The 13842-nt window shown below is 45.1% G+C and overlaps 1 protein-coding gene across 1 annotated transcript in view; it reads right to left on the reverse strand.

Moving 5' to 3' along the window:
• The window catches only part of EXTL3 (exostosin like glycosyltransferase 3), a 154804-nt gene that overhangs the window by 34411 nt on the left and 106551 nt on the right, over positions 1 to 13842 (reverse strand). Inside the window, exon 3 of the mRNA XM_077489237.1 lies at positions 1370 to 1497. Within this exon, the coding sequence (XP_077345363.1) occupies positions 1370 to 1497 (128 nt within the window). The remainder of the gene's footprint in view (positions 1 to 1369; positions 1498 to 13842) is intronic.

The raw sequence follows: 13842 nt of genomic DNA on the forward strand, positions 1-13842 counted from the left end.
GGGAAGTCACCACATTCCTTCAGCAAGCCCAATCGTGCTGAGGTGTGGAGCAGCCAATCCTGGGAAAGCAGGAGAACAAAAGGAGGGGGGGGGGGGGGATGTGAAGTACACAGAATGCCTCTCTCACACTAGTAAGAAAATGACTTGTCACTTACAGGGGGGGGGACAGCCATTTCTCTGTGTGTTAGTTTTTGTCTTACTGAAGATAGATAAGAGGATTGCTCTGAGCTGGATTAACTCTTTGTGGCAAGACTGAGCAGAGATGAAATTACATCCTCTGCTGTAACAGATATGAGTCTTAATTAAAAAAAAAAAAACATTTTTGAGTTTACATCCACCAAGTGCATTGGATTTGTTTAGCTTTTTTTTATTTTTAATTTGCAAAGAATCCAAACAAACACCTTTCACATTGTCATTATGGGGCATTGTTTGTAGAGTTTTGAGAAAAACAATGAATTTAATCCATTTTGGAATAAGGATGTAACATAAGAAAATGTGGAAAAAGTGAAGCTCTGTAAATACTTTCCAGATGGGGTATGTATGTGTGTGTATATACACACACATACACCTATCTGCATATGAACGTTGAGGTGCACACCCTAATGCAATAGGCTGTGCACACCTATGCTGGAAGTGGATTGGTTTCTATGCACAGTATAAATATTGCACTCTCCTGTTTTAGTAAATGAATCCCTTAGGGCCCTTTCACACAAACGTGTCCGTGTACGGGCTCCGCTTTGCTCAGCAGGGGATCGCTCCATCGATCCACGCTGAGCAGGCAGGTGACAAGTCGGTCTCTGCACACTGTGCAGGGACCGAACTGTCATGAGCGCCGCTCTCCTTTATGGGGAATCGAATGAACGACGGACCGTAGAGTCCATTTTCATCCAATCCGATGACTGATGGAAAAATAGGGTTTTCCTCCGTCACACTTTTTCAGATCGGAGTGGGTCAGATGCCAGCGGACATGTCACCGCTGACATCCGTCACTCCATAGAGGTCTATGGAGCGTCTGTTCAGGTCCGCCTAAAAAAAAAAAAAAACTGAGACGCACCTGAACGGTCCGTCCGTGTGAAAGAGGCCTTAGTGTTATTCGCAGGATTCCCAGGTGAAAAAATTAAAAATTAAAAAAATAACGCAGCCACTACATCCAAAAAGATGTGAGCTGCAATGTATTTTGTTATTTTTGGATTTAGATGCAATTTATCATTTTCTACAGCAAGAAGAAGCGAGGGCCAGGAGACGTGACCCAAATGCACAAGCACTGTGTAGCCGGGCCCTGGAGGCAGAAGGTGACATATATTTCTTCTGCATCACTTGTTTTCACTTGAAAATATTTAGGAGTCTACACTATGAAAAGGCAGCTTACCGGAAACCAAACATGATTTCATCATGGCGGAGGTGAGCATCGTCATCGATGGAAAGGACAGCCTCCGTCTCGATTTCATCCCAGGGAAGGAAACGATTATTTAGACTGTTCTTTTCTGTGCGCACCACCTGATGGAGGAAAGAGAGCGTCAATGTATATGTGCGATGGGGGGGGTGGGGATATAGACACTTAACAGCCAGAAATACTTGGTTCAATAACGGACAGGACTACATTTTTGCTTTACCACATGTAAAAATTAGAAGCATCTGATAATTGGTTTCTCTCAGGTGATTGTTCACAGTGCTGCTAAACATCTAAATTCATGAATATACAAGAATGCAATATATGCAAAATAATGTCAAAATGCATATACAGAAAGCACATAAGAGCGTAAAGATCACCAATAGTAGGATTTCTCAACATTCCAAAAACACCGTTCCCCACCTGTCTGACATTTACGACTTGGCTGATTTACTAAAGGCAGTGACAAAGGTCCAGGTGGTCATATGTGATTTTTAGAAGAACCTAAAAAAATATATATATAAAAAACACACACACACACACAACCCTCCTTGCTCACCTGAAGAAAGAAGCAGAAACAAAAAAGATGTGCTGACTGCCTTGGCATGCTCAGATAAACGGAATAGTTAGTTACCTTTAATGATCATGTTGTCAGCTCCAACAAAGAAGCCCATTGTGAGTGTGAGCTATCCTTTTGATCTTGAAGAAGGTTGGAAATCTGATCACTTGACAGTTATAAGTACCTTCATCAAGTATCTGCTGCCCATTCTGCATACTATAGACCCCACCAACAAAGGCCAGCATGCTGTTTTTTCTCTAATGCAGCTCTAGGGTAAAGCAGGTCTCAGAGCAGTAAATGGCTAATGCCCTCACTGAGGAGATGATTAACCAAGAGATTCAGGCTAAAGTGTTATTGAGGAAATGACTAACTGGTGAGTCAGGTGTAATGATGGTTATAAAAGTCCTTGAAAGCCTCTAACAAAAACTACAACAAAGACTATGGACTGATGGGGCAAGCCCCTGCCACCGAATGTTAAAGTGGTGTTGCCACCAAAAAATACAAAATTGTTTAAAAATCTTAAATTTTTTTTTTAAATTAGAGAAAAAAAAAATGTACTCACCTCTAAATACCTGTTGCTAGGGGGTCCCTTGTAGTCTGCCTTGTTCCTTGCCCGGGCTGGTGACATCACTTCCCCTTGTGCCGCACAGTCACCTGTCACTTGTCACTGGTGACATTCTGCAGCTTATCACGGTGCCCTGCGCCGCTCGCGCATGCGCAGTGGGTGCCCGGCTGTGTAGCCACAGCCGGGTGCCCACAGTACGAATGACTGCGCCGCGAGCTGGGCGGAAACGAGGGGGGGGGGGCTTCATTCCCCCGCATCGCTGGACCCTGGGACAGGTAAGCGTCCGATTATTAAAAGTCAGCAGCTGCAGTATTTGTAGCTGCTGACTTAATTTTTTTTTTTTTAGGGGGGACCCCACTTTAAGTGAATAGGATACAGCATTTGCATTAAGGGTTAATGGAGAATTTTCAGACTATCGTCTGAGCGGAGAAAGCTGTGTTTTTGGTTTTCTCTGCATTCTGTAGTCGTGGATTGGGGCCTGGAGCTTGAAGGTTCCACTGGGGTCGATTTACTATAGCGTGCAAAATTTGGTAGCCAATTAGCTTCTAACTTCAGCTTGTTGAATAAAGCTTTTACAAAACAACCTGGAAGCTGATTGGTTTCTATGCACAGCTGCACCAGTTTTTGCACTCTCCAGTTTTCGGAAATCAACCCCAAAATGTCTTGGGTGGGACAGAGCCTTCAGGTTAAGTTCACACTTATGCGAATTGGATGCAGGTTTATGCGCATGACAAGAGAGTGTGACTGGCCTGCAATGGAGCCAGTTCACACATCGCTGGGGTGGCCGCAGAGCGCACAGCAGAAGGGTCTTGTGCACCTTTGGCTCCGTTTCAGGTCCGAATTCAGGCAAAAATTTGGTCCCGAAATGGTGAACAGGGACGCACCGGACCCCTGCTGTGCCGATTGGTTTCTATGCAAAGCTGCACCAGATTTTGCACTCTCCATCCAGTTTAAAGTAGTTGTAAACCCTTACAACACACTTTGACCTACAGGTAAGCCTAGATTAAGGCTTACCTGTAGGCCCAAGAAATATCTCCTAAACCTACACAGTTTAGGAGATATTTGCCCGAAGACAGGCACCGCTGTCTACGGCGCATGCGCCATGACAGAGGCGCGCAGGCGCACTGAGCGCGGCATCGTCAACGACGAAGATGCCGCGTGTGTCGGCTCCCGTGCGCATGCCGAATGACAGCAGCGGAGCTGCGAGACCACAGCGAGAAGATGGATGCGCCGGACTACAGAGGACAGCGGTGACTTCGCTGGCTCCTGTGTCAGGTAAGTGACACATAATGGACTACTATGCAATGCATAGTAGTCCATTATGCTTTGCCTTTGCAGGGAATGAAAGAGGAAGTAAACTCATCAGGGTTTACTTCCTCTTTAAGTAACTCAACGTCTTCTCTTCAGCACCTTCTATCACGTTTCTGTAGATTGTGCACAGAGCCATCTGTGTATTCTCATTCTCAGTCTTGGGTGCATAGATGAATTAAGGCTGGGTTCACACACTGTGGCAAAAATATGAATTCTGATGGTTGATGTGTTGCATTGCCATTCATTCTCAGTGGCACCCAGATGTACTTTGCCAACAGATGAATGAGTGACTTGCATAGCGCTACCTATGCAAACTCAATCGCCTCAGGCTGATTTTGCTGCCGGTGTCCATCTGCGGTATAGCACGATCCTTACCCCGTAGGGTTCCAACATGCTTATAAACACATACTAGGGCCATTTTTTTTATTTTTTAAACAGGATCCAATTAACCTAACCAGCATGTCTTTGAAGTGTGTGAGGAAACCGAAGCCCGGCGGAAACTCATGCAGTCACAGGAAGAACATGCAAACTCCAGGCAGATAGTGTCATGGTTGGGATTTGACCAGCGACATTATTGCTGCTAGGTGAAAGTGCTACTCACATCACTGTGCTGCCAGATGTGTGTTGCAGTGCATCACAAAACACAGTGGTGCACCACTGTGTTAAGGTGCATCGAGTTGCAAAATTAGCACATGAACCTTTTTGGAGCTTTCAATAAATGGGATGCAAAAGTATGTGCGCTAACATACTGTAGATGTTGGAACTGTGACTATGCGCATGTGTTCGTTTTAAGTCATTCCAGGCTGGTCAATCAATTTAGAAGACGACCAGAAGAACATTCAGAAAAAGTAGTGAATGTGTTAGCGGAGACGAGGAAACTTGCAAATATCACCTCACTGGAGGTGAATAAATACAGCAGACTTTAGCTCCACTTTACAAATACTCATTGACCTCAGTAGCTATAGACACTGTGGAACAATTCCTACCTAGTTTTCTCAGTGAAAGTAGTCAAGTCATTTAAGCCAGATATTAGTACATTGTATTCCCCTGTGTAGCTGCTTTTTTACATTGGCGAATAGAAGGCTGCATTTCACAGACAGAGCTGAGGAACACAAATCCACTGAGAGAAAATTAAATTCATGGAATACTTGCACCAGGGGTAGGCAACCTTTTTAGCAGCAGTATGCCGAAAAATGTTTTTCAAAGAAATTGAGCGTACTGATTTTATAACAAAAAAATGTCAAATTACCCCACCTCTGTAACCCCCTGCTCACCTGCCCCACCTCTGTAACCCCCTGCTCACCTGCCCCATCAATGTTTCCCCTTTCTCATCTGCTCCACCACTGTACCATCTTCTCATCTGTCCTAACACTGAACTTATCTGCTCATCTGCCCCACCATTGTAACCCCCTTTCTCATCTGCCCCACGACTGAACCTCCTGCAAATCTGTTCCACCTCTGTTGCCCCTGCTCTTCTGCCCCACAACTATAACTCCCTGCTCATGTGTTCCACTAATGTACCGCCTTTCGCCTCTGCACAAATCCCCACCTTTGTATCCCCTGCTCTGCCCCACCACTGTAACCCACTTCTCATCTGGCCCAACACTGAACCCCTCTACTGATCCTCCCACCACTGTACCCCCTTGCTCTTCTGTCCCACCACTCAAAACCCCCCTGCTTATCAGCCCTATCAATGTACCCCTTTTCTCATTGGCCCCACCACCGTACTGCCTGCACATCTGCTCCACAGACGTATCCCCATGCTCGTCTATCTCACTACTGAATCACCTTCTCATCTGTCCTAACACTGAACCCATCTGCTGCACCAATGTAACCCGCTTTCTTATCTGCCCCACCAATGTACCTCATCCATCTCACCTCTGTACCCCCCCCCGCACTCTCCTGCCCATCTGCCCCACCAATACACCTCCTTTCACATCTGCCCCACTGCTCTACCCCCCTGCTCATCTGGTCCAACACTGAACCAACCTGCTCTTCGGTTCCACTGCTGAACCCCTTTCTCATCTCTTCCACCACTGTACCTAAAGCACATCTACCCCACCGCTGCACCCTGCTGATCTTCTGTAAAACCTCTGAACCCCTCCTGCTCATTTTCCCCACCACTGTACCCTCCTGCTGGTATGCTCCACCACTGTACCCTCTTCTCATCTATGATATACGTGATATGCAGAGTGGTGAAAGGAAGCAGAGATGAGAAATCTACACTCATCCTGTTGATCTGCTTCTTACATCCAGCCCACATGCTTGTATGTGATGTCACATACAAGCATCTGGAATGGATGCAGGACTGTGATTGGCTTTAGCAGTGACCAAGACAGTCCTACTCCTCCTGAAAACAAGGACTGTCTCCCTAGCAGAGCTGCACCCAATCTCTTCATCACAAAAGCTGACGATCGCAGCTACAGCAAAGTTCAAACAATGGTTCCCATCTTTTACAATCTGTGGGGCTGCAGTGCCTCCCCCTCAGTGCGGTGTGGGGAATTCTGAAATTGTAATGCGTTATTGTCTCACTGACACTTCCCTGCGCTGCTCTGCTGATGGGGAGGGAGTCAAGTGCCGGTGCTCTGACGAGAAGTGTCTGCCCTATACTGTGCAGGCGCAGCGCTTGCACAGTACGGAGGACAAAGGAGACACCCAAAGTCTCTGAAGATGAACGGCTCCTGCACACTTAATAGTACCTTCCTTTCACACGCTCCCAATGTTGTAAAACAACAGTTTGTAATAGGGTCACTTCGCTGGCCACGCTTGGGGCATGGCCTCGCTTCGCTCGGCATATTTTTATTCTGTGTCCACTTGGATGGTGGGGCTTGAACCTGGACTGAGGGCAGAAGGTACTGTTAAGTGTGCAGGTGCCGTTCATCTTCTGAGGCTTTAGACATCTGTGTCCTCCGTAATGAGCAAACGCAGTATGGGGCGGACATTATTCAATGGGGGACAGTTCTACAGGACCCCGGCAAAAGAGGCTTGGCATGCACCAGTGCTGGGGGTTGCCTACCCCTGACTTGCACGATGCCCAAGCATGACTGTCTCCCTTTCCACATGATCTGCACTCACAATGTACCAGGAGCACAAAAGGACCTAATCTGCTCCAATGTCCGAGCCCCGTCTTCGGGCATGGCTAGTGTTCACACAGATGTGTACTGCACAGTGCACCCCTGACTACCTTCTTTAAGTGGGATAGGGCCAGGTACACTCTACAATGCACAAGCACAGTACAGAGCGATCATTCTAGTCATAAGAACTACTTTTTAGGGATTAAACGTGCTTGGTCAGGTATGTACACCCCCGCGTGAGTGCAACCTTAAAAGCGCCCTTGCTGTAAAATTTGAGGATGAATTATTCCACAGTGCCTGTAGCTGTACGGTTCAGTTAAAGCGGTGTTCGACAAAATAAATAAATAAAAAAGTCAGCAGCTACAAATACTGCAGCTGCTGACTTTTAATAATTGGACACTTACCTGTCCCATAGTCCAGCCATTCCGGGGAACGAAGCCTTGCTCATCTCCCCCTCCTCTCCACGATGCCGACATTGTCACTGTGGGCGCCTGGCCGTAGTTTCACAGTCAGCCATGCACGAGCCGCACTGCATGCTGTGACTGTCTGGGCAATCATCTGGGACCTGTGGCGTGTCCCAGATGATTGCCGAGGGGGGGGGATGCGATCTTCCTTCCAGCGCTGCAGTGCCCCGGGAGAAAGTGGGGAGGTGGAACCCTCTAAAAAGAGGGTTTCCACTGTCTTCCCCACCCCCGAAAAATGACATGCCATATGTGGCATGTCAGGGGGTCACCTTCCCTTAAAGCAGAAGTTCCATTTTTCGGTGGCACTCCGCTTCAAGGTTTGTTTTTAACACACACTAACTGCTGGTAAAGCTGAAAACGTAGGCAAATGGCAAGATACATAAAAGAAATACAGATATAGGAGCGGTTATACAGGCCATGGCATTTGTTTTTCTGTTCCTCCATTTCTGAGAAACACACAAGTCTGCCACACAGCACAAAACCTAATTTTTTCCCAGCTACAGTTCACCAACAGGATCAATTTTAGGGGATTAGGACAAAGACATGATCACTGACATTCCATAAAGCCTTTCCATACTTGTCTGGTCTATAAAGCATTTCCTGTGTGAGGTAATTGCAGTGATTTACCAGCATCTTCAGAACCAAACACCACAAAAATCAAGCCGCATCTCTGCTCTACAGTTTGCAGAGTTAGCTCTATACTGTCCAAAGTTTCTTTGGCAGCATTATTAGAGACAACACACTGCAATGTATTCTATGTTTAAAACAATACAGACGAGATTCACTAATAGTCACAGAAGATGGTCGAAACCCTCCATAGTGTGTTCTGCTCTCAATCCAAACCTTGTTGTGTTTGTAGCCTATTGCATTATTGAATGCACCGCAGAGCACAAACACACGTGTGTATATCAACAGAGCAGTAGATGTGTTAGTATGGCAGGGGAAAGGGTCAGTCGTTTTTTTACTTTTATTTTTTATTTTTATTTTATTTAAACAGACCCCTGACATCTCACTTTTGAGACAGAGAAAGGAACGGAGGAAAAGCATTCAGCAGCCTCAGCTGCACTAGACAGTGAATGAATGTGAAGTGCTCTATGCTGATCGGTTTCCTGTTCATTCACAAACTGAAGCATAGTAAATAAAGTTTACTATGCTCGGTTAAGAATGAACACAGGAGCGATCCGTACAGATCACTGTGCTCATTTACAAAAGGAAGGGGCCTAACAAATATTTACTGGCCCCTTCCCCTGCACTCCATCCTCGAAAATCTCCCGCGGTACCTGGTGGGGGAAGAAGGAAGCTGGAAGCCCTGCAGGGTGGAGACAGGGGACACCAGAAAGCAGAGGGAATCGGCATCGTACGGGTAATTAGGGTGTGCTAAAGCACACCGTGCGCACGCCTCTAAAGCACCTGATGTGACTTATGTCTGTTCTTTCTCTGCAGGAGGCACTTCTGATAGTTTACCTCCACATGAGGCAATTGCGGGAGATGGTCCTGATCGCCGTCACCTCCTCCCTCCCCCCAGCAAACAGAAGATGACTGACAGACTCAGCTGTGCATGTTTGCTTATGAGACAGTGTTGAAGGGGGTATGTCCATTCCCTCCGCTCAGGTTTCAGATTACACTGGGTCTTTCTACTGGTCTTCACTACGAAGTAAAGATGGCATTTGGTGGGAGGGGATGGAAGGCTCCTATGAATGTAATAGCATCCAGCCTCAGGGCTATGTGAAGAGCTCATACCCAGCATCCCTTTATATGTACATGCTCCTCCCTCTGTTGGGCACCACTGCAGACTTTAGCAGTACAATCTGTAGATGAGTTTTTTTGATTACATGGTAATAGTGTAAGGAATTGGTTTGCAAATTTCACAGACAAAGACTGCAGCACTCAGCTGCCGGAAGGGAAATACAAAAAAAAAAAGATGCTATTTTCTTAGTACTTTGGACCAGTTTTCCTTTGATAATAAAACAAAATCAGGGGGTATCCATTCAAGCTGCACGATTCTGGCCAACTTGAGAATCACGATCATTTTTCTTAGAACAAAAACGATCACGATTCTCGTGGCGTAAAATCTTTCACATTTTTCCCCAAAAAATTAAAAATCAGGCTAACTGTACTGGTTAGTTTTTTTTTTTTTTATTATTCATTAAAGTGTAATTTTTTCCCAAAAAAGCTCCATTTGTACGACTGCTGCGCTAATATAGCGTGACATAAAATATTGCAACAACCACCATTTTATTCACTAGGGTCTCTACTAAATAATAAATATAATATGTTTGGGAGTTCTAAGTAATTTTCTACCAAAAAAAATGATTTTAACTTGAAACCAACAAATGTCAGAAAAAAGGTTTAGTGTTTAACCACTTGACCACTGGGCACTTAAACCCCCCTTAATAACAACCAGACCAATTTTCAGCTTTCGGTGCTCTCACATTTTGAATGACAATTACTCAGTCATGCAACACTGGACCTATATGACATTTTTGTCCTTTTTTCACACAAATAGAGCTTTCTTTTGGTGGTATTTAATCACCTCTCAGGTTTTTATTTTTTGTGCTATAAAAGAAAAAAAGACCGAAAATTCTGCGAAAAATGAATTTCTCTTCGTTTCTGTTATAAAATTTAGCAGATTAGTAATTTTTTCTTCATAAATTTTGGCCAAAATTTATACTACTACATATCTTTGGTAAAAATAAGTACAAATTGGTGGATATTATTTGGTCTTTGTGAAAGTTATAGAGTCCACAAGCTATGGTGCCAATATCTGAAAATTGATCACACCTGAAGTACTGACGGCCTATTTCAATTCTTGAGACCCTAACATGCCAGAAAAGTACAAATACCCCCCAAATGACCCCTTTTTGGAAAGAAGACATTCCAAGGTATTTAGTAAGAGGCATGATGAGGTTTTTGAAGTTGTCATTTTTTCCCCACAATTCTTTGCAAAATCAAGATTTTTTTGCCTTTTTTTTTTCCACAAAATTGTCATATTATCAGGTTATTTCTCACACACAGCATATGCATACCACAAATTACACCCCAAAACACATTCTGCTATTACACCCGAGTATGGCGATACCACATGTGTGAGACTTTTACACAGTGTGGCCACATACAGAGGCCCAACATGCAGGGAGCGCCATCAGATGTTCTGGAGCACCCAGGACAATTCTGACATTTCTCTCCTACATGTAAAAATCATCATTTATTTGCTAGAAAATTACATAGAACCCCAAAACATTATATATGTTTTTTTAGCAAAGACCCTGGAGAATACAATGGTGCTCGTTGCAAATTTTTATCTCACACGGTATTTGCGCAGCAATTTTTCGAACGCTTTTTTTAGGGGAAAAAACAGTTTCGTGCTTTAAAAAAAACAAAAAAAAACAGTAAAGTTAGCCCAATTTTTGCATAAAGTGAAATATGAAGTTATGCTGAGTAAATAGATATCAAACATGTCACTCTTCAAAATTGCACAGGCCCGTGGAATGGCGCCAAACGTCGCTACTTAAAAAATCCCCATAGGCGACACTTTACATTTTTTTTACTGGTTACATGTTTTGAGTTGCAGAGGAGGTCTAGGGCTAGAATTATTGCTCTCGCTCTAACGTTTGCGGCGATACCTCACATGTGTGGTTTGAACACCGTTTTCATATGTGGGCGGGGCTTACGTATGCGTTCGCTTCTGCATGCGAGCATATGGGGACAGGGGCGCTTTAATTTTTTTTTTTTTTTTATTGTTCATTTTACTTTATTTATTTTAGTTTGACATTTTTTTCCCCAAAAATAAGTTTTTGATCACTTTTATTCCTATTACAAGGAATGTAAACATCCCTTGTAATAGGAATATAGGGTGACAGGTCCTCTTTACAGTGAAATCTGGGGGTCAATATGACCCCACATCTCACCTCTAGGCTGGGAAGCCTGAAATAAAAAAATAAAAAAAAGATTCTGGCTTTGATCGTACTGGCGAGTTGGTAGAAGCACCGGAGGGTGGTGAGGGGTGGGGCGTCTATGGCTGGGTATAGCGGGGTACTGCAGAGTAATGGCGGGGTACTGCAGAGTAATGGCGGGGTACTGCAGAGTAATGGCGGGGTACTGCAGAGTAATGGCGGGGTACTGCAGAGTAATTGCGGGGTACTGCAGAGTAATTGCGGGGTACTGCAGAGTAATGGCAGGGTACTGCAGAGTAATGGGGGGTATTGCAGAGTAATGGCAGGGTATGGCAGAGTATTGGCAGAGTATTGGCAGAGTATTGGCAGAGTATTGGCAGAGTATTGGCAGAGTATTGGCAGGGAATTGAGGGGTTAAATTCGGTGAGCAGCGATGTGGGCACTGCAGATGCAGCCCACATCGCTGCTGACACCGATCTTTTCCCTCCGCTGTACCCATCGGTACAGAGAGGGGGAGGGAGGAACCGGCGTCATGTTATGACGCCGGTTTGTTTACAAGTGATCACTCCGTCATTTGACGGAGCGATCACGTGGTAAACGGCTGCGACGAGCGGCCGTTTACCGTGATCCGTGATGCGCCGGGTCCACTGGACCCGGCGGTCACGGATGATCTCGTGTGCGCGCCCCAGGATTCTGGGAGGCCGTTAATTAACGGCCTCTCAGAGTTAAACAACCGCCCTGAAGCCGTTAATCGGCAATGGGCGGTTGTTAAGTGGTTAAACTTCCCTCATTTTCACACCAAAGTGTATTCATTTGATCGAGGACAAATTGTAACAGTGTTTATACTTAAGGCCTGTACACACGATCCGAATATCGTACGACAGAACAAATTGAATAGGCAAATAAAGTCATAAAAATTCTCGTACGACAGAACGAGGAAAAAAAAAAAATCGCAAGTGATGTCATGTGTTGTAATGTATTTGTATTATATTTTCAGACGACAACTATACTAACAAAAATTGTAAGATCTGGTATCGTATGAGGAAAATTTTTGTGCTTGTCCGATTGAATAATATTGGATGAACTGTCGTGATCGACTCTCAAAAGTAGTGTACACACAATCCGAAAATTGTACGATTCTTCCTCGGACGACAGTTTTCGTACGATATTCAGATCGTGTGCATGGGCCATTAAGTTCCACTACTAAAGAACGTTGTGATTCTTGGCAGACTGCCCGTTTCCCCCCCCATTTCTTTTGATGGCTGTTGGCTTCAGCCAAGGAGAGAGAATTCTTTGCATAGATAGAATTGGGAAATACTTTGTCAAGATCGCAAGGGGGAAGCAATCGCGATAACGATTCTTAAAGAGGAAGTAAACCCTGATGAGTTTACTTCCTCTTTTTTTCCCTGCAAAGGTAAAGCATAATGGACTACTATGCATCGCATAGTAGCCCATTATGTGTCACTTACCTGACACAGGAGCCAGCGAAGTCGCGCTGTCCCCTGTAGTCCCCTGCATCCATCTTGCTGGTGGCGTCTCGCAGCTCCGCCGCTGTCATTCGGCGAAGCCGCGATGACGTCACTCCCGCGCATGCGCACGGGAGTCGACAAATGCGGCAGCTCCATTTTTGGAACTGCCGCGTTCAGTGCGCCTGCGCGCCGCTGTCTACGGCGCATGCGCCGTAGACAGCGGTGCCTGTTTTCGGGCAAATATCTCCTAAACCATATAGGTTTAGGAGATATTGCTTGGACCTACAGGTAAGCCTTAATCTAGGCTTACCTGTAGGTCAAAGTGGTTTGTAAGGGTTTACAACCACTTTAACGACTAATCGTGCAGCTCTAGTATCCATTAAAGCAATTGTAAACACTGCTTGGTCATTTTTACCTACAGGTAAGCCTATAACAGTGATTCACTAGAGAGTGGTGACATCACTGAGAAGGCAGCCTATAAATTCACTAGAGACCGGTGACATCACTGAGAATGTAGCCTATCCATTCACTAGAGATCAGTGACATCACTAAGAAGGCAGCCTATCCATTCACTAGAGACCAGTGACATCACTGAGAAGGCAGCCTATCCCTTTGAATCCCTAGGGAAAGGATAGTTTTTAATTTCTGGCCATGGAATTGTTGTCTTCATAGTGTGTAAATTTATATGTATAGTGATATTTGTAACTTTCTCCTTCCATATGTCACATTGTAGCATCCTCTTGGTCTTACAATGCTGAATACAGGGCAATGATATCCTTGGTGTGGATATTTGTAGACTGGACAATGTGCATCATGGAAATGCAATCCTCTATAGCAGGCATGTCCAAAGTCCGGCCCGCGGGCCAATCGCGGCCCGCAGTCCGGTTTTGAACGGCCCGCCTGGTGTGCTGCGGGATCAGGGCTGTCAGATCAGCCGATCCCCGACACTGTGTGAAGCTCCGTCGGCTTCAAAAGTGAAAGTAAAGTGCAGAGGAGTGTGCTGTGCTCTCTGCTTCCCCCTACAGTGCAGTACCCGGCTGAATGAGGAAATGGAATGGAAAGGTACTGTACTACAAGCTAGATTCGTTTTAAAAAGGCTTTATTTATGTGTATGTGT

This window comes from Lithobates pipiens, unplaced genomic scaffold (genome assembly GCF_037356315.1).
Source record: "Lithobates pipiens isolate NorthernLeopardFrog02 unplaced genomic scaffold, aLitPip1_a1.2 Scaffold_18, whole genome shotgun sequence".
NCBI lineage: Eukaryota > Metazoa > Chordata > Amphibia > Anura > Ranidae > Lithobates > Lithobates pipiens.